The sequence below is a fragment of the Hibiscus syriacus genome, unplaced genomic scaffold (genome assembly GCF_006381635.1).
Source record: "Hibiscus syriacus cultivar Baekdansim isolate YM2019G1 unplaced genomic scaffold, ASM638163v2 tig00000778_pilon, whole genome shotgun sequence".
Classification (NCBI taxonomy): Eukaryota; Viridiplantae; Streptophyta; class Magnoliopsida; order Malvales; family Malvaceae; genus Hibiscus; species Hibiscus syriacus.
Window position 1 is genome coordinate 360738 of NW_024061825.1, and position 21955 is coordinate 382692.

General features: G+C 35.2%; 3 protein-coding genes across 3 annotated transcripts; 2 read left to right on the plus strand and 1 right to left on the minus strand.

The window, feature by feature from the left end:
* Positions 1-2788: 2788 nt before the first annotated feature.
* LOC120113802 (2-alkenal reductase (NADP(+)-dependent)-like) lies at positions 2789-4321 on the plus strand. The gene is made up of 5 exons (XM_039134856.1): positions 2789-3060; positions 3236-3413; positions 3506-3672; positions 3755-3837; positions 3928-4321. The coding sequence occupies exons 1-5, from the start codon at positions 2827-2829 to the stop codon at positions 4304-4306; spliced, it is 1041 nt and encodes a 346-aa protein (XP_038990787.1). The 5' UTR covers positions 2789-2826; the 3' UTR covers positions 4307-4321.
* Positions 4322-6074: 1753 nt separating this feature from the next.
* On the plus strand, positions 6075-8769 carry LOC120113829 (2-alkenal reductase (NADP(+)-dependent)-like). Its single transcript, XM_039134881.1, has 5 exons — positions 6075-6371; positions 6968-7145; positions 7835-8001; positions 8087-8169; positions 8296-8769. Exons 1-5 carry the CDS (start codon positions 6135-6137, stop codon positions 8672-8674), a joined length of 1044 nt encoding a protein of 347 aa, XP_038990812.1. The 5' UTR covers positions 6075-6134; the 3' UTR covers positions 8675-8769.
* A 316-nt stretch (positions 8770-9085) lies between these two features.
* On the minus strand, positions 9086-14192 carry LOC120113819 (acetolactate synthase small subunit 2, chloroplastic-like). The gene is made up of 12 exons (XM_039134871.1): positions 13937-14192; positions 13601-13814; positions 13354-13437; positions 13176-13244; positions 12456-12539; positions 12178-12330; positions 12013-12099; positions 11037-11141; positions 10829-10951; positions 10224-10376; positions 9542-9607; positions 9086-9304 (listed from the first exon to the last, which is right to left on the minus strand). Exons 1-12 carry the CDS (start codon positions 14149-14151, stop codon positions 9221-9223), a joined length of 1437 nt encoding a protein of 478 aa, XP_038990802.1. The 5' UTR covers positions 14152-14192; the 3' UTR covers positions 9086-9220.
* Between the last annotated feature and the right edge of the window lie 7763 nt (positions 14193-21955).

A 21955-nucleotide genomic window follows, 5' to 3' on the forward strand; every position in this document is an offset into this window, starting at 1 on the left:
TGATTAATGGTTAAAGTGAAAAAAACTGGTTAATAAAATTTGGATAATTCATTTCGATCGATTAACCTAATTAACCGTTTGAACACCACTAATGGTTGTTAGTGGTTTTACACTAGCCATGAAGTCATAAATAATTAAGTATATAATTAAGAAGTAATGAAAAATAGATCCAAGTTTAGTCTCATATAAAGTGCTCTTGAAAATAAATAAATAAATAAATAAATAAACTTCATTAATCTATAAAACTTTTCGGTGATCGAAATATTATAAATGGATAATTCAAGGAGTTAAAAATTATAAATGAATAATGCAAGCGACCAAACCTTAACCTTTTAATTCAATAAGCAAAAATGAATATTTATGGAATGAAAGTGTCTATTTCAATAATTTACCCTTAATTTTTATAAGATCTTGTAAGTAAAGATAATGATTTTAAGCTTTATTATTTGGATCCAATATCAGTTTAAATTTGTTTAATCATGGATTTTATTTTTTTAAAAATACGTATTTTGAAATTTATTGTTTGATATATGATAATAATTTTTGGTATAATAATTGATATTTAATTTTTATTAATCAACTAATCTAGATTAGGTAGTACAGAGAAAATGACGATATTCTCGAGTCTCGATCTAGTTTGTTTTATTTACAAACACCATTATTCATTTTTTATTAATAAAATTTTCAATCTTACAAATACTTTTATTAATCTAGGATAATTACAAGTTGTAGTATTACAATTATATTTTAAAATTAATGTATATTATAAAATTTTGATATACCAAATAATTATCTATAGATATTTATAATATGTAATATAAATAGGAATATATTTATAATATGTATCATAATATATTTAGTTGGTGATTATTTGGGCATCTTGTTGATCTATTTTTATTTAAAAATTTTAAATTAATTCTATCGTATTGATAAATATTCACAATCACTCCAAATATATCATATTTGAGTCGTAATGAAACCAGATAATGTGTCGTTATTGTCATTGTTCTATTATTATATTAATGTTTGTACCATTGGAAATAGTGTTTATTTGCACCTTTTATTTTTTTAATTATTTAGTTTATAATAGTAAATGATTTTAAGAAAAACTTATCTTAATATATGATTAATTAATTTCAAATTTAGTAGATTTTTTGCTCAAGAATATATTTTTAATTTATTTAATAAAATTAACTGTTATAGTAAGTTAAAAGAAGTATTTTTAAACTAATAACCGATTGGTCTATTAGGATGAGACATTATATTCCTTAAATAAGGTCAGGAGTTGGGAGGGTTGACTTTGCCTATGCAGTACTCAATCCGAATTAATTGATCGATAGATTATAAAAAACTATTTTTAAATTTATTTTTTTAAGGGTGTTCCTTGTTTAATTGTTGGTGCGAGAAAATGGAAGTTAAAGGCAAGTCGACACTACTAACAATCAGTTGGTTTAGTTGGATGAGGTATTAGGTCCCTTAAGTAAGGTCATAAGTTCGAATTCTGACGTTTACGAATAGAGCAAATTAGATTGAGAGGGTCACCCTCACCTCTATAGTCCCTGATCTAAATTAATCGATCTATATTTCGAATACCAATAATTAATTAAAAAAAAGCTAGTGGGCGCTAAAAATAAGACAATCATTCCTCGTGCGATAGAAAAGATGATTTCAGGTATTCCGCAGGATATGCAATCATTCTCCGTTCACCTCAAATTGCATAAGCACATTTCTTTTTCTCATTGATACATAATTTCAAGTTTGAATCCTCTTGATGTAGACCAGTCCGATTAAATGAATTATTAAACTCACCCCTTTCTGTTAAAAAATTGATGTATTCTGAGTTAAACGTTAATCTACTGATTGTGATATGATAAAATCTAATTCTGTAATCTCAAACGACTATCATATCTCATTCATCATGTTAATGTCCAACTTAGACAAACCGTCATTTTTTAACGGAAAAGGATGAGTTTGAAAAATAATGTATAGTTAAATGGTTATTTTGCAACTTTTAATAGTCGATGGACATAATAAACAACATTCTATAGTCAAATGATCATTTTGTAACTTTTAATAATCGAGAGATTTCATAAAGTAATACCCTATAATAAAGAGGTCATTTATATACTTTACCCTAATTTTTTTATGGTTAATCAAATTATAACATAATTATATTTGGTTTGAGGCTAAAAGTAAACAAATGGTCTCCTGATTATGGAGTATTGTTTTATTAAGTTTATTAACTATTAAAAGTTACAAAATGATCATTTGGCTATAGAATGTTGTTTTGTTAAGTCCATCAACTATTAAAAGTTATAAATTGATCACCCGACTATTCATTATGTTCCAAACTCGTATTTTTCCGTTAAAAAATTAATGATTGTCTAAGTTGGACTTTAGCATGATGACTAGGATATGATAGTCATTTGAGATTTCGAGATTAGATTTTATCATATCATAGTTAGTAGATTAACGTTTAACTCAGAATAACGTCAAATTTTTAACGAAAAATGACGAGTTTTGAATATAATGAATAGTTGGGTGACCATTTTGTAACTTTTAATAATCAAAGGATTTAATAAAGTAATGTCATATAGTCGGGGATTATTTATATACTTTACCCTTGGTATAAATGTATTATATGATCGAATATGGGTCAAAATAGAGAATTTCAATCAAAATACTTCATAATATTTTTAGAACTAAACCGGACCGAGTTGAACATCCCATTTATCTCTCCTATAAATACAAGCCTCCATCTCTGTATTTCAGAAATTTGTAAATCTAAGATCTCCATAGCCATAGGCATTACGTAAAAAAAAAAAAATGGGGACGGAAGGCATGGATGAAGCGAGCAACATGAAGGTGGTGTTGAAGCACTACGTATCCGGTTCAGCGCAAGAAACCGACATGCATCTCACTGCGGGAACCATGAAGCTTAAAGCCCCAGACGATTCCAATGCAGTCGTCGTCAAGAACCTCTTCCTCTCCTGTGATCACTACATGATCTTCAAAATGACGAAGCACGATCGATACGCCGATCCCTATCCTCTCGGTTCGGTAATTTCATTATTCCATCCTCATCATCCTTATCGATCGAGTCTTATCGTGTTTTGAGAATTGTTTCGAGAAATGAATAATGGTATGAATCATGATTGTTTCGATAATTAGAAACCATATCATTTATGTTTTTGATGATTAGAAATTGTTTCGATAATTTATTTGGAACGTACAGCCTATAACTGGATATGGCGTGGCTAAGATTTTGGATTCAGCACATCCCGACTTCGCAATTGATGAATTGGTCTGGGGAATAACGGGTTGGGAAGAGTACAGTCTGATTTCAGACACTACAAATCTGATCAAAATCGAACACCCCGATGTGCCTCTTTCATACTATACTGGAATTCTCGGTAACTATCGTTATTTTTCGAGTCGGATTGTTCGGGATCGAAATGTTTTCGACCACTCGAATTTCGTGTGTGTAACATGGTTGGCATGGCAGGTATGCCTGGGATGACAGCATATGTTGGTTTCTATGAACTTTGTGCTGCAAAGAAAGGAGACCATGTGTTTATTTCAGCTGCTTGTGGTGGAGTTGGTCAGCTGTTGGGGCAGTTCGCCAAGCTCCACGGTTGCCATGTCGTCGGAAGTGCCGCGAGCCCCGAGAAGGTATCCTTTCCGTGTTATCCGTATTTATATGTTACATCGACTCTTCGTTTCTAATAAAATGTCCAATTTTGACATTGAAAAGGTTGATCTATTGAAGAACAAATACGGATTTGACGAGGCTTTCAACTTCAAAGATGAGCCGGACTACAATGCTACGTTGAAAAGGTTACTCGCAACGACCGCAATTCCGTCGCTCCTACTCGAGTAAGAGTAACATAATCGAAATCTAACGATTACCCTTTATTCCTGATGCAGGTATTTTCCCGAAGGCATCGACATTTACTTCGACAACGTCGGCGGTAAGATGCTAGACGCCGTCCTACTGAACCTGAGGGCCAACGCTTGCGTAGTGATGTGCGGCATGATCACTCACTACCACTTGGAACAGCCCGAAGGCATCCACAATTTGCCATTGATGGTGAACAAAGAAGCCCGGATTCAAGGCTACCTTGCTGTGGATTACTACCATCTCTACCCCAAGTACCTTGAAACAATCCTGCCATTGATTAAAGCATCCAAAGTTGTGTACGTGGAAGACGTCGCAGATGGCCTGGAAAATGCGGCTAAAGCGCTCGTCCGGATGTTAAGTGGCCGTAACGTCGGCAAACAGGTGGTTGCAGTTAACTTCTTGTGATCGAAATTCGAATCCAAAACTAAATTAATGGTTTATTTACAGTTAACATGGAGAGAAAGATGCTCGATGCACAACTTGATATATATCATTGACGTGAGTAAAATTAAATTCGATCTTAAAATACATATTTTTAATTTCGAGTTATTTAAATTTATTTAAATTAGTGAATCATTTTCTGAATATCGAATTATTTAAGTTTATTCAAGTATTTTCTGAACGTAAATCTGATGTCTTTTTAATCGAAAGATGTCTAAAATTACATAAACTAACATTTGAATAATTCAATTATTTAAGTCAAATATGTTCTTTTAAATATTTTTTTGTCATTTCTATTTATTGTTTTTGGATGATCATTAGTTTATGGTTTACGTGATTTAAAGTTTTGGGATGATAGAGATTCGATGTTGAAGAAATGAAGGTGGGTGTACATTAGGGGTGTTCAAATTCGGGTCACAAAAATTTGACTCATGACTCGGTTCGTAAATGGTTAGTATTCGTAAGTTAGGTATTCATAAAATTTGGGTACCTGTATATTCGAGTCATGGATATCTGATTATTCTATTTTAACCTTTTAATTTATATTAATTTTAAAAAACAGATAGAAAAAACATAAAGTTTAGAAATTAAAAGTTTATAATACATAACATAAATATAAAGTTATAACTAAATTTAAAATAACTTAACATTAAAACAAATAATTTAAAAAATAATTTAAATGTTAAGGTCAATAACTTGAAGAAAAAAATATAGATTTAGAGGGTAAAATAATTTTAAAATTAGGAATAAAAATTCTAATGTAAAATAAAAATAGTAATAAAATTAAAAAAAGAAATCGGATCGACGAGTATCCGGTTAAGAGTAATTTTTTTTATTTGGGCCCGATCTTAAAATTCGTCAAAAATAACAGGTCGGCTACCCGATTGCAAAATCTGATATTTACCTCTAAAATACTCGATAATTTTATACTTAATAGACGGGTCAACTAGTCATGTAGTTCGAGTCGAGTATTTCTAGACACTAGACAAATTCAATAATGATTATTAATTAGTTGGATATGATATAAGAGGTGACAATGGTGATGATTTGAGTAAAGGAATATATAATTATTCAAGTATAGATTAATGTTCAATTAATTATTAATTTGAGATGATAGGCAAAAGAAATAAGAAATGAGAATAATAAGCAATAAAAAAGATGGTCATTGGAAAGCCTATTTTGGATATCCGAATCCGAATATAAAATTTACCACTCTGTTAAAAGATTTCGAAAATGAATGCCGAGTATTTCCCATCTAAAGAAGATATAATTTTGCAGAATGAATTTCACGGATCTAAAACCAAAATGAAAGATAAATGCATGTCAACGAAAAAGGAGAAAGAGACTAGTCAATGGGTTAAGCAAGCGGTCATCGGGTCAAGTAAGTATTTGACAGTTTAATTCAGTTTTGCATTACCTAAGTTAACAACGGTTAACGTCAAGTTACCATTTTATCACATATCGATAACGTTGGTGATTAATTTATAACTTTTAAAAGTTCAATAAAAAAAACCAAAACTTACTTAAATTTTTGTGATCATTAGTATCATTCGGGAATAATCCGTAATGTGAACGTATTTTCCAATTATGATAATTAAACGCGGGATAATATAATATGCTCAAGCCTCCGTATATGGACTCATCAATGATTCCATTCTAGAACATTCGAATTTGACTTCTTTTTCCCTTTTCTGTTCACATCACTATAAGATCATCACGTCTGTGCAAGCTTCTTCACATTGAATTCTGATTCCCCAATTTTCTCGAGTTTTTTGTTTGGTTTCAAGCAACAATGGCTGGTGAAGAATCGGTGAGGAACAAGCAGGTGGTTCTCAAGAACTATGTGGATGCCGGTTTACCCAAAGAATCGGACATGGAGATAAAAGAATCCACCATTCATTTGAAAGTACCAGAGGGTTCCAAAGATGCGATTTTAGTCAAGAATCTCTACTTGTCTTGTGATCCTTACATGAGAAATCGCTTGAAGAATATCCAGGGCTCGTATGTGGCGCCTTTCCAGATTGGCTCGGTGAGTTGGATTATTGCATCTTTAAAATAAAAAAATAAAAAAATATCCGCTTTTTTCAGCTTTTTAAAGAATTTTTCCAGATTGGGTCGATTTGAAGTTTTGTGATTACAAGTCCAAGTGTCGTAGATCATATGTTGGTGAAAATGTTCATATATTAAACTTCTAGGTTCTTTCGGATTATGTTCGTTGACTGTTAAATAAATCTTAATCTGGAACCATGGATGATGGATTAGAGGTGCAACAACAGTGAATTGTCTTAGACGTTCAAGATTCAAGAACGATTCTTAGAGATAATTGTGTTTAGATTTTCAGTGACCAAACCCTTAACAGCAGTCCTTAATGACTGAGCTCTCTCACATTCTCCAGATTCAAATGGAATGAGGGTCGGGCACGGGTATGTTGCATGTGTATATTCAAAATTTTCTCATAATTTTGGAGGATCATAGTAAATTATGATTGTGCTGAGTACAAATGCTGCAACTGAAACCGAGTTCCGAATCAATTTCGAATAATGGGAAGAAAAGAGAAGAAAAAGAACATGTGGGTTTCTGATTCTAATCGTATTTACTTTGCCTTTAAATGTTGACATCCTGCAGCCTTTAAGCGGTTATGGAGTTGCCAAAGTTTTGGATTCTACTCATTCGAGATACGCAAAGGGCGATCTCATTTGGGGGATTACTGGTTGGGAAGAGTATACACTCATAACAGCGGTCGATGCAGTGTTCAAAATTCAAAACACAGATGTTCCCCTTACCTACTATACAGGACTTCTTGGTAAGTTGATTTCTAATTTGTGAAGATGACATCAAATCTATACTAAAAGGAACGGCATTTACTAGATATATATGTAGTGGTTTGTTACTTGGACTTGAGTGTGAGTGTCGGATACGGGTTATGTGTCCGACTCAGTTATATTCATTTCCGTAATTTTCTCATGTGTTTGGAGGATCATATCGTTGTACCCATGTCCGACAATGTGTCTGGCAGGAGTACTTTAAACAAAACAAAGTCGGAACATTGATGTACCCACTCCATTAGCCTTGGAGAGTAAATCTCTACATAAACATAAGCAAGTAATCTGTCTGAAATCGATGAAGAAATTATGGATCATATTCGAAGCAAATAATGCTAATTTTTTCTTATCACTGAAAATTGTTAGTTATAATGTGCTGTGAGAGGGATAGAAACATCAAGGATACATATTCTCAAAGAACATAGTCATGAGAAACTGAACAAAGTGAAGCCACATAGTTTAGTTTCTTGCCACTTATTATCTGGGTAACATCCTATTAGTAATCCAGATTTAGTTATCGGCCCTGATATTATGTCACTACCAAGTGCGAGCAAAACCTGTAAGGTTGATAAGACGTGCAAAGTAAGGAGGACATCTATTGAGTTTAGGACTTCTTTTTAGCTCCATAATGTTTCTTTCCATCAAAGTGATCTTTATGTTGTCATTGTAGGTATGGCCGGTATGACTGCTTATGCTGGTTTTTACGAGATCTGCTCCCCTAAGAAGGGGGAGTATGTTTATGTATCAGCTGCATCTGGAGCAGTTGGTCAGCTTGTGGGGCAATTTGCAAAACTGTTAGGCTGCTATGTTGTCGGAAGTGCTGGTAGCAAAGAGAAAGTAAGTATTCGGTTTTGTCATTTCTACCTTCATCTTCCTTTTTTTCCTTTTTATTCTAAACATCTTCAAAATTTCTTTATCAAAGGTCGATTTGCTGAAGAATAAGTTCGGGTTTGATGCGGCATTCAACTACAAAGAAGAACCAGACTTGGATGCTGCTTTGAAAAGGTCAGTGGTACAATTCCCTAAGTACATCAGTAGTTGCTGACCAGGCTGGCTCAATTCTCGAATTACATGATACATTTTACCAACCAAAGTAACAACAGTTCCTCCAATGCTGTACCATTTTGGCAGATTCTTCCCAGAAGGCATTGATATCTACTTTGAAAATGTTGGGGGAAAGATGCTCGATGCTGTGCTGGCCAACATGAGGGTCCATGGTCGTATTGCTGCATGTGGAATGATCTCACAGTACAATAACGAGCAGCTCGATGCAGTGCACAACTTGATATATATCATACCGAAAGCAATTAGGATGCAAGGGTTTATCGTTACTCATTTCTATCACCTTTATCCCAAGTATCTAGAAATGGTGATACCATACATCAAAGAAGGGAAGATAACATATGTTGAAGACAAAGCCGATGGCCTGGAGAGCGCTCCAGCAGCTCTGGTTGGCCTCTTCACCGGTCGCAATGTGGGGAAACAGTTAGTTGTAGTCTCCCATGACTGACTTTACTGCAGAACTTTCAGAGGTAATCCGTGTATGTGTGGTGTTTCTTTACTATTGAATGGTAAACATAAATAACATGTTGGTCGTGTTAGACATGTCCAAGTGATCGTATTTTGATGTTTGTTCTCGTGTATAAACATTTTGATGTTTGCTCTCGTGTTTATACATTCGATGTTCGGATTATGATTACCTATCATGATGTTTAACTATAATGTTTTTTTGATTGAACAAAAGGATATTTGGAACAGTTTACCCTGAGAACAAATAGATTGAACCTGGAACCTAATATACACCACGATAAGCTCGATTGACAAAATATGCATATGTATTGAAGCTTGTAGGCAAAAACATAAAACTATGGAGTTGGAGTAACATTTTTCACACATAGCTAGAATCTTTTACTAGACTTTGACTATGCAATCTTCCCTAAACTTGATTATTATAGAAAATATTTAACTTCCTCACTAGAAAAAAAATATCCCACAACACAAGTATAAAAAAGCAAAATCGTCTTATCACACCGATAACTTGGAAACTTCTTAGAACTTATAGAGGAAAAGAATATCCACGAAGATATTTGGAATCTACACCCGACTCTCGCACCAGTGCTATACGTCCGGTTCGAGCAACCTAATACAAAGAAAGGAATGTAATGAATATGCATCCGATGCGAAAATATTCAGTGTCATTTTTCTTTTACTTTTATCATATATTCATGTTCGAATATGTTTGAGACAAATATACTTGGCGAAATAAATGATCTCCGTGTAAGTTGATGTATCTTTCTATGAAGTTTTTGCATGCACTGCGTTAATGATTATTAAAGAATAAGAAACGTTATGGTAAATTTCTTAATGAAAGACGAACCTCGCAAATACCATAGGGCTCCAACAATCTCTGCAGTGCCACCATCTTGTCTAGATCTCCAGTGAGCTGGAATATGCATTGAAAAACAATGTCATGAAGAAGATCGGCAGTCGGAAAGTACTGTTACTAGAATGCAAAATCATCCCGGCCTACCGGCTACCACGCAAACATCAGACTTCACAGTTCACATGCAATAGGTGCTTATATTACTTGCATTCGTGAATAGGATCAGATAAAACGCTTCATGTGGGTATGTTATAACTTTTCTAAGTTTTTATGCATATTTAGAGAATACCCTAGAATACAGATGTCCAGTGCGGATACTTTTGGGGAAAATGACAATGGATCTAAAGAAGCATGGTCCATCGCACATCCATCCAGCTATCTTACCATCTTCTCATTCCAAAGACAAGCAAGAAAAGAAGGAAGATAGTGGACACGGGTGGAACATTTCTGTGTAACCAGTGTACTAATTTTGCGTTCTATCGTATGCATATTACACATGAGAATGTTAGCACAGAAACTGGTAATTTGTCCATCCATAAAATCACCTCATATAAGATAAAAGAAGCTAAAGCTGAGAATCTAAAACGAGTATGTGTTCAATCGGGGCATCCTCGTGTTTGAATATATATCAAGGGATTTCAGATACAAAGACATCTAGGCATCCAAATAACTATACCTCGAGAGTGACAGTGTGGTCAGAAACATCAACAGCCTTGGCCCTAAAAATGTTGGCAATGTCAAGGACGTCTCTTCTAGCAGCAGCATTAACAGCAATCTTTATCAACATTAATTCTCGTTCAGCAAAGGGCAAGGGTGTAAGATCCCGTACCTAAGAAGTGAATTCACTGTCAGCCATTATGTTCAGTTACGATATCATAAGAAAGAAACCTTCAATTATGAGACCAGCAAAGAGATTTACACAATGGATAATGTTGTGTTCATCAAATATCAACATCAAAAGATCAAAAAATGTGAAGTACTGTATCTTGGCATATGCAGTTCAAAGAAATGATCAATAACTTACATGGATTTCGGCAATTCCAATGGAATCACCTTAAATGAACTTCTTTTCTACGTGTACAAAGTCAAATATGAGAATTTAGGATCATGAGAATCATGGAGTTACAGGCTAACATTACGCAAGTTGTCTGGGGAAGTTACTTGGCAATAAATAAAAAATATAGGCACATATGTTTCCTGGATTCGGGTGTAAGAAATTCATAGTTTTATAGCTGCTGCTCCAGCAAATTTTGAGAAATGCACCCTTCCAAATAATCTCACCTCGTGCATATCTACTAGCTTGTAGAGTTGCTGCACTAATTTGCTAATTGATTCATCAGTACCAGGAACGACAGTTGTAATGCGAGACAGCCCCTCAACTTCTGCATGTCCAACAGCCAAACTCTGAGGAGAATAAAAATGATTCAGTAGATGACAAACCCCTAAAATCAAAGCAGGAGAGATACCAGAAACATTTACAGACACTCACCTGAAGATTATAACCTCTTCGAGCAAAAACACCCGTAACAAGGTTTAGAACTCCCGGAGAGTCACTAACAAGCATGGATAAAGTATGCGATTGATGTCCACTCGTCTGAGACATTAGCACAAATGGAAGTGGTTTTAGGTTAAAAATACATGAGATACCATAAAGATACATTTTAAATAAGAACAAGAATTTTGACTCTAGAAGAAATGTTAGGTCAGCACCAATAAGCTGGGAACTTGAAGAACTTAAAACCAAAAATCCAAAACTAGTATTAGCTTATATCTGCTTCTCTTTGTTTTACTAAATTCAGAAGCCTTAAAGCTCTTAGAGATTATTTTCTTAATTGACAACATCAACCTTATTGTTGATTTTCCTATTGGAATAAAATGATTGAACTAAGCTCTGAGCGACTTATTTGTTTAAAGTTAAGGTTCCCTGAAAACACAAGTATTTTGAAATTAAGCAGCAGTGAAACTACATATATCATCATTTAAAGGATCACAGTAAGTAATGCCATCTGCATTAACTTGGAAGATATAAGAAAGTTCAAAGAGACAGCTCATCCTATGCATGAAGGACAAGACAGTACAATTTTCATGCTTGGAAAGAAATGAACCATATTTTCTTCATGGATTATATTGAGTCCCAAAAAGTCTTCGCTAAAGTATAACATGATTATACATGTAGAGAAAGTAAAAAAAAAAAAAACCAAGAAGTTGAGTGCAAGTAATTTACAAAGTCACTTCCTACTACACTAGCAAATTTATCCAGTATAGTACCTTTTGGAACATAGAATCAACTGTGTTCTAAAACGAGAAATAAAATTTCAGAGTCAAGCTACACAATTCCTATGAATCATTTAGCTTCTGGTTCTCATGTATACTTTAACAGCTAACAGAACATAAGAATCGCAAGAATGGATATGTGAGTGGAAAAGAGAGACTCCAGACTAACAGCCAGCAATAGGCATTCTTACATCGTCATTAATGAGAACACCCCAATGAGCATCAAGAACCTGATTGAGTGTAAAGCCATCAGGTGATTCCACTGGATAAACATCACCCTGCATAAATAGAGAAAAACTCAAACTATAGATTTTGGAGCATGTGCAATGAAGACATATAAGAATAGAAATGCTTACCCCTCCAGAAACATCAGCCTCACTAACTACTGGTCTACCTTTGGCCCCTGCAAGAGGGTTAACAGGTGCTGTTTCTTCAAGATCAGGATATGAAGCTGCTGAAAATCGCCAAAATGGAGCAGATGCACCCATTTTTTCCCTTCTAAGAGCAATCTAATAGGAGATAGGGGATGAGCATACAGAATAATAGCGTTGGACAGATAAATGAAATGTGTTGATGGAAGACTAGTAAAGTACCAACTAGAAAATTTCATCTAGTTTATAGGAAAGCTAATCACCTTTCCTGTTCTAGCAATTTCTTTGATCCCAAACTTGCTTAAATTTCTTTGAACAGCAACCATCTTTCCAGGATCTCCTGTTACCTGGGTTTACCGCATGACATGTAACTTATGATTTACCATTGCAAGAATATAATTCAATCCCTATCCTACCTTTTCCAATAAAAAATAAAAACAATGCTCCATCCTGTAAGTAGCTTTGAGGAATACTCACTTCAAGTGTATATAACAAGGACCACCTATCCAAACTAGGTGAAGCATAAGAGTTATTTTCTTACATTTTCAGTTTTCACTATTTAGACATGTCAAACAATTAGCAATTTAGTTCATGCACCATATAGGAAATTGTTATATTCTTAAAAACTCAAGCTTCTTGTTTACACCATCATAAAATTTCTGTCTCTCTAGTCATCTATATATTTCTATATAAGGGTCCCAGACATAATACAGACATGAGGAGGGAGAGAGTGTTTCTTGCTTCATTTTTAGAACTGGTATTAGGATTTTTTTATCTACTTCAATATCAATAACCAAAATGGAATTGAGGGAGGGATACGAAACCTTAGTATGACTAACTTGCACGGTGGATCATTATCCAAAATTTGAAAGAAATGCTTTGATTCTTTTAATCTATTGAACAAATTAACGGCCAAAATTCTGAAGCAACAACAAGATAATCTAGTCACACTCAAGAGTTATATAAGCTCTTCCATTCATTACCTCAATGGTTAGTGTGTGTTCTGAGATATCCACAATCTTTGCCCTGAAGATATCCACTAACCACATAATCTGATTAGCAAGAAAATGCAAGTCAGTCAAAGGGAGAAAATTTATCAAGAAACAGACTATAGAAGGAACTCATAAGTCATAACATTCTAAAACTCATACAAGGAATTACCTCAGCTCTGAGCTTCGGATCCGCATTCACTTTTAATAACATCAGCTCACGTTCAACCTGAGGCTCATTAGAGAGATCTTCAACCTGTCCATTGGATTAAAAGACATACTAAAAATTAAATCTTTGCACTATAATTGGTAGGAACGAAAGAGGAAGGAAAGAAAAAAACACTTTCTTCCTACCCTTCCCTTCATTTGATCATTGCCTAATAAAGAAAAAAAAAACTGAAAAAGATTATATATTATACCTTCCAAACATTCACAAGCTTCTGTAACTGCTCCACAACTTGCTGAAGCACCCTATCAGTACCAGAGACAACTATGGTGAAAAGCGCCTTATCTTTGTTCAACCCAACAGCAAGGGACTCAATGTTATACCCTCTCCTAGCAAAAACCCCAGCGATCCTATTGATCATCCCACTCTCATCTCCAACAAACACCGAAATCGTATGCCGCCTCACCCTTGATTCACCATACAAGGCAATAAGAAAAAAAGACCGGAACCAGCAAACTCTATAGTAAGCAAATGAGACCGAAATCAAAAAACCAAAACGAAAAAACAAAGAGTGGATCAAACAACGTACTTTGAACGAGCGGGAGGTGAAGGGACAGGTCCGTTGGCAATGAAAGTGCTGTTCGAGATCTTATCGTCGAGGCACCTAGGAGAAAGCACGAGTTTCTTGGGGACATGGATGATTGGTTTCGCTATCCTCCGAGGAAAAGAAACGGGTTTCCGAGTTGATTCTGACTCGGGCTTTGAGCAGTAGATTTGTAGGTGAGCAGTAGAGAGAGCCGCCATGGAAGCAAAAAAAGCAAAAGATAACAAAGCTAATTAGTATTAGAATATGGAGATATAGATGGTACGGATTTTGTTCGGTTTGTCAAACGGCACCGTTTGGTGTTTTCCTTTCCTGTTTAGAATATAAACAACTGTCATAAGGCAACCGACAGTTAAACCGATTGCCGACTAGACCTGTACCCAGTAGCCCGATTTGTTTGGGCCGGACTTTGGATCCGTATCCATTTGAAGCTCAATTTAAATTTTCATTTTAATAAATAAAAATAATTTTTTATTTAAACTTAATTAATAAAAAGGGTTAAGTAAGCAAAAGGTCCCTGACTAGAGGGTACGACTTTATTAACTCCCTCAATTATTAAAAATTACGAAATGATTCTTTAACTATAAAGTATTGTTGTGTTGAGTTATGATCGGCAAAACCCTCGTCATGAGTCAAACTCTAGTGGCAGGACTGGTGGGAGAGGATGTAGTCGTCCTCGCGTTCAGTGCCAACTCTGTGGCAAAAATGGTCATCTGATGGTTGACTGCTGGTACCAATTTGATCAAACCTTCTATGGGAAGGCCTCTGATCATGATCATTCTAAAGATGAATCTTGTATATCAGCTACTCCAGCCTTGAGATGGGATCTAGTAACGATGAAAGTTACCCGTGTTGTGCTAAAGGTCGAGCTGAAGTTCAGATGTGTTATTAGTCTTCACCTCAAGCACATGGTGTTACTGCCACTAGAGAGCATTGGGTGGTTGATTTTAGCGTCACTCATCACGTGACTCCAGATGCAATCAACATTGCTAAGAAAACGAGTTTTCTGGTCCAGGTAACTTCGTTGTGGGTAATGGTGTTTCTTTAAATGTTAATGGTATTAGTAGTTCAGTGTTTTGCTCGTCCTCTCGAGCTTTGATGTTGAATGACTTATTACATGTCCCTAAGATAACGAAAAATCTGCTTTCAATCTCTAAGCTTGCTAGGGACAATGGTGTTTATTTTGAGTTCCATACGTCAAATTGCTGCGTTCGAGATGAGAAGTCTGGTGTTTTGTTGCGAGGAAACAAGAAAGATAGACTGTACTCGTTTGAGGTGGATACATCAGCATGTAGATGTCCTTTAGCTGAAGCAAATTTAGTGTGTACTTCGAATTATCGTTTGTATGATCTTTGGCATAGACGCCTAAGGTATCTTGCACATGAAATCCTAGAGCAAGTATGAAAAATAGTCAATGTAAATATTGAAAAAGATCTGAATAAACTTTTTGTTGCTTGTCAAATAGGTAAAAGCCATAAGCTCCCTTTTAGCGATTCTGATTTTGTTTATAACTTGCCCTTTCAACTGATATGTATATATATTGTGGGGACCCTCCCATGTTATTTCAAATGGATGTCGTTACTATGTGAGTTTTGTCGATGCTTGCACACACCACACATGGCTATATTTACTTAAGGATAAATAGCAAGCGGTTCATGTTTTTCATCTTTTTCAGCAGTATGTTTTGACACAATTTGATGCACGAATCATGGTTGTTCAGAGTGACTTAGGAGAAGAATTCAGGAGCTTGTCCAGCGTGTTACAGAAGGCTGGTATTTCGTATCGTCTGACTTTCCCTCACACGTTCGAACAGAACGGCATTGTGAAAAGAAAACATAGACACGTTATAAAGCTTGTGCTTGTGCTCCTTGCTCAAGCGTCAATTCCAGTTAAGTTTTAGGCGATGCTGCTGTTATGGCCGTGCATCTTATCAATAGGTTGCCGATAAAAGTTCTGTAAGGTGCTTCTCCATTTGAAAAGCTGTTTAAAAAGACACCTGATTACAGTCTGCTTAAGGTGTTCGGGTGCCAATGTTTTCCTCATTTGAGACTGTTCAACAGATATAAGCTGGAGTTTCGTTCCCAACCTTGCACATATTTGGGAGTTAGCGCACGACATATAGGCCACTTGTGTCTTGCACCAAATGGAAGCATATGTGTCAAGACATGTTATATTTGATGAGTGGCAGTTTCCTTTTGCAGGTCAAGGTACTGCCAAGCAACAATCTGCTGCTCCAGTCCCATGCAGGCCACTTGAGGTGCTAGTTGATGTAACAATCTCAATGATCGTTGTGCTCTTACTCAAGAGACTTCTGATGCCCAACATAGTACTGCTCAAGAAGATGGTACTGATAACACTCCAGCAAGTAGTCACAACTGCTTTGCTGATACAGAGAACTTTGAGGGGCCAGTTGATAATACTTTTGAACAATCGGAGTCACAAGCCAGTGGTGCCATAAATGATGCAGAACCTAGTACGTTACTTGTTGTTCAAGCAGAAGAACCAGTGGGCACTAGCTTTCTAGATGATGTTATCCCATCCAACGTTCATGAGGCATTTCAGTCATCAAAGTGGACAGAAGCAGTCAATGCTGAGTTCTCTATGTTGCAACAAAACAACACGTGGGTGTTAGTTGATCTGCCCAAGGATATGAGTGTCGTTGGCTACAAATGGCTATTAAAGCTTAAAAAATCCTGATGGTACTATTCAACGCTACAAAGCTAGGCTAGTAACAAAAGGCTACTCACAAGTGCATGGGCATGACTTCAAAGATACCTTTAGTCCTGTTGTCAAGTTCTCCACTGTGTATGTCATTCTCACCATTGCTTTCACGAGATGGACTTTTTTATGTCAATAACACGTTCTTAATTGGCGAGTTAAGTAAAGATGTCTACATGCAGCAGCCACCTGGGTTCGAACGGTGTTCTTCTAGTGGAACTCAGCTCGTGTGTAAGCTGCAGAAGGCGATGTATGGGCTGTGTCAAGCTCCTAGCAACTGGAATGAGAAGCTTAAGAGCTGTCTTCTGAAGCTGGGGTTTATGGAGTCCCGAGCTGACGTGTCGTCGTTTGTACTCGAAAGAAGTGGTTGTTACACTTACATCTTAGTACACGTCGATGACATAATAATTATAAGACATTCGGATGAAGAATTTGAAGCGGTTGTGCAAATGCTCAATGATAAGTTCTCACTCAAAGACTTTAGAGCCCTCACTGTTGGTAAGATGGCCAAATATATACTTTTGTATATATATATCTTACACATTGAGGACTCAGGTGGATAAAGGGTTAGTTGTGTGTTATGAATTTACCCTCATCTTAGAAAGTTCTAGACTCGTTTCACTTATCTAAGAGAATGATTGTTCATCATCACTATATACTAGTTCCAGATATGTTCACTAGTGGTTAAGCAACTAATCTCACTATTGCTCTTTTGGAAAGTTTGTTTTTGAGTTTCAGAAGAATTCTTTCGCATTAGTGGGGGAATGTTGGTAATGCTCAATCCCACATAGTATTGGAAATACTATTGAGAATGGATATTTATGGTTTGGATTTACCACTTCCTTGTTGAGTGAAAGAGAACAAGGGGGACTCTCGCGCACCGCCGTCGTCCGTCTCGGCTCGGCTCGTGGTCGTGGACTATTTTTTGAGTCAGGTTCATCTAGACGTTTCAGCTGTTACAACATAAGAGATTTATCCTGAAATTTTATGGACGATTTTAACTCTATTTCTAGCCTATAAATAGAGGTCTATATTCAGCTTCTCAACTTACTCTCAACATTCAGAATTTACTCTCCAAGTATTTTCTAAATATTCTCTCAACTTATTCTCAACATTCAGAATTCACTCTCCAAGTGTTTTCTAAATATTCTCTTTGTGTTCTTTCCGATAAGAAGATCAATATCACCGGCAGTCCACTCCGATTTCGGGTGTACGGAATTTAGAGCGACCGTGTTAACCTCGGGGGACGGTCCGCCTACTGCAGCAATTACACACATCGAGGTAAATTCGTTTCTAAGGCAGTGGTTATATCACGACACGGTTTACGAATTTGTTCTTTTTAATTACTGTTTATATTTTCAGTCAGTGCTAACGGTATAGTTTTGCAGTTCATATATCCAACACTCACATACTTTCTTGACAGTGAAGTGAAGAGGAATGGGGATATTTTGGCTCTTAGCCAAAGGAAATATATACTAGAGTTAGAACAAACATGATAAAGGCCACGGCCACTTGCACACCAATGATATCTGCCTCAAAGGTTCAACATCTGTCAATGTGTCTACAATACAAGCGTAATTACAATGAGCGTGAACTCGGTGTATCACGCGAGGTCGAAACAAGTTGACTTAGACATTCACTTTGTTAGAGAGAAGGTTGCAGCATGTCAACTTCGGGTGAGGTATGTTCCAGCGAGTTTCCAAGTGGCTACAAAGCAATTAGCTAAAGCAGCTTTTGAATTGTTCAAAGACAAAGTTCGAGTATTGCCATGTTAAGAGAGGAGAGATGAAGTTGGGAGTACGATACGTGGCGAATCATGGTTATAGTCATTTAGCGAAACTAAAGTTGTTAAGAGAAATTATGTTGTAAGCGGGTAATGTAGTGTATAAAAAGGGCTGTAAATCTCAGTATTCAAGACACGACTTTCCTTATTTCTGTAGAAAACTCTATCCAAAATTGAGTTGATCTTTAAAGTCGAGTTAAAATTAAAATTGATTAAATTAAACCAGAAAATTGAATTATATATACTAGATCGATTTTTATCAATTTTTTTCATCTATATCTGAATTCTATTAAGACCTGTTAAAGGATTTAGATATAAGAAAATCAAGTCCTTCAAACCCATGTGGTATGTTACATAGGATATTTATTGGTCAATGACGGTAATTTAACTCGAATTTAACAAGTTCTGACCCCATACGATTGGGTCAAAAAAATTTAAAAATAAATCATATTCGAGTAGGGTTGAATTTTTGAAGGGGTGAGGTTGGGTCGGGTGGATGGTGAAAAGACTCCAATCTGACCCGACCCGAGGATAATATAATTTTTTTTAAATATTTATTTTTTAATTAAATCCTTAATTTATATCGGGTCGAGTCGAATCATATTTATACTCTAAAAATCAGGTCGAGTCAGAGTCGAGTGGAGGATATATTATTTTCGGGTCCGATCGAGTTCAGGTGGAGGGTGCATATTTTCGGGTCGGATCGAATTGACCAAAGACCCGACCCTAACCTGACGTGTTGTCATCCGTAGTCAATATACTAATTAACACATTTAAATTGACAATTTAAAAAAAAATCGACCGAATTAAGATTTTTGCCATTAAATTCAAACTAAACCGGAAAAAGTGCCCAAATAATGATGTGGGAATTTTTAATTCCGTCACCACATTAATTCCTGATATAGGGTGTTTTCTACATGATTTTGGGATCTCTCGGCGTCTTCAGAGGTGGATTAGATTTTTCGGCGTCTTTGGGTGAATTCAATTGTGAAAATCCCGGCGTCTTTAGCATTTAAAAAAAAGTTCACCTTAACAGAAATTAATTACTTGTTAGGCATTGTTTAAGAATATTTTACAGATCTAGCATATTTTAAATACTTTCTATAAAATTATTCATGCATTAAATTACACAATACAATTATGTCTACCAATTACTACTTGACATTTTTTGATGCGTTTTTGACCCTTTAAAAATCCTATACGTATAGTATATTGTTGAAAACATTTTTGATATTTCGATATAACAAATTAAGTTAAATGAATTTTAAGATTTTACAAATGATTTTACAATTTTATATTCGATTCAATTAACCGAATATCAAATTATTACTCCAAGTTTTTCAAGATCAATTTTAATCCTTACTAAATGTGTAAAATTGTGATTTGTACTTAAACTATTTTTGAAACAATTTTCACAAAGTATTTTGAACCAAAAACAAGCCTTAAATCAATTATTCAAAGGCATGCACCGATGCATCAGTACATGCATCGATGCATCAATGAATTAATTGAACATCGAATGCATTCCATGCACCGATGCACTCTCCATGCATCGATGCACTCTGAATATTTTCAAAACATCGAATGCATTTGATGCATCGATGCACAAGTCATGCATAGATGCATCAGGCTATTTTTCAAACATCGAATGCATTTCATGCATCGATGCACACTTGGTGCACCGATGCATCAAGTGTTCCAACGGTCAAAATATTTGAATTTTACACGAATGCACCGATGCATACTTGATCATGCATCGATGCATGAGACGCTCCACCTAGAAAAATTAATTGTTTTCACACTTAAACGGCTCTATTATCCCCACTAATTATCACCAACGTTCAGAATTGATTCAAGGGGTATTTAAACAAGTTCTGGAGCCATTGATCAAAAACAAGAAACATCAAGCAACTAGAATCAAGAGAGAATCAAAGAGAAAGCATCAAACCTCAAGTTTGAGCATTTCAAGCCTATTTTCATTCAATATTCATTTTGCTTTCAAGAATACTTTTTGTGCTCAATTGTATTCATCTTTGAGTGTTCTTTTCTTTGTTCTAGAATTGTGCAAACATCTTACCTTGTGAGGTTTTCTTGTAAGTTTGCAAATTTGTAATCTTCTCTTTGAGAAAAGAGTGTTCTCAAGAGTTGGGGTATACTCTTGAGGGAATTGTAAGGTTATCTCTTTGGCCTCAAAAGAAAGAACAAATTAGTGAATTTGTTGGAAAATCCTTAGTGTGGATAGCTAAGGTAGTGGACGTAGACTTTTGTTTGAGAAAGTCGAACCACTGTAAATCGCTGTGCAATTACTTTCAATTTTCTGCAAAAGCTTCCACAAAATTTTTTATTGCCAATTCACCCCCCTCTTGGCCAATTCCGTCATTCGATTAACTCAACATATATTCTAGGATTTTGAAAAATAATTTTGCAAAAAGGCGCGACACATTCACCGCATAGGATTTTGAAAAATAAATATTAATTATAAAACTTTTATAAATATTTTTCAAAATCCTATGCGGTACATTTACCGCGTCTTTCTGCAAAATTATTTTTAAAATGATGATGATCTGTAATATTTTATAAAATTATTTATATTTTAAATTATTTACCCTCAAAGTTTCCTAGAATATACTATATATATAGGATTTTGAAAGGATCAAAAACGCATCAGAAAGTGTCAAGTGGTAATTGGTAGATATAATTGTATTATGTAATTTAATGTATGAATAATTTTATAGAAAGTATTTAAAAATATGCTAGATCCATAAAATATTCTTAAACAGTGACTAACAAGTAATTAATTTTTGTTAAGGTGATATTTGTGTAAAATAGCCAATTTTTTTCCTGGAATCACATTAAAGACGCCTAGAAATCCATCTAACAATGAACACCCCTGAAGACGTCGAGAGATCCCAAAACTCTATAAAAAACATCCTATATCAAAAAATTAATCGGGTGAGTACATTACTTTGGAAATTAAAAATTCCTTTGCCAACTAAACCTTGAATTACTTTGGAAACTTGTAGCAACAACATTTATTCATCCCTCTTTTGTGTTGATTTGACTTATTAAAGAATTCTAAAATTGTTTTGGATAGCTTAGTAATAAATTAAGAGGGATGGGCTAAAGGCTTGGAAGGTAAAGGGGTATGAATTCCACATGTTACCTTGAATGTGGATGGTAGGAATTCATGGCCCCGTCCCTTGTCATCTTCTTCCCACCATCCCCTACTTTTCCACTTGGCACATGTTGTATCATGACCTAGTACTATCCCCTACTTTTCCACATGGCACATGTTGTATCATGACCTAGTACTATCAGATTATCTGTTCGAGCTCGACTCGATCAACTTATTTTGATTAAGTTAAATCTTCAACGAAACTAACTCGGGTCATTATCAATATCAAATTTTAACTCGGATCATTATCAATATAAATATCAACGATATTTAAAAATATCAAAATTCGAATCTTTAATCCTAATTTTCCTCCTTATACAAGGTCAAA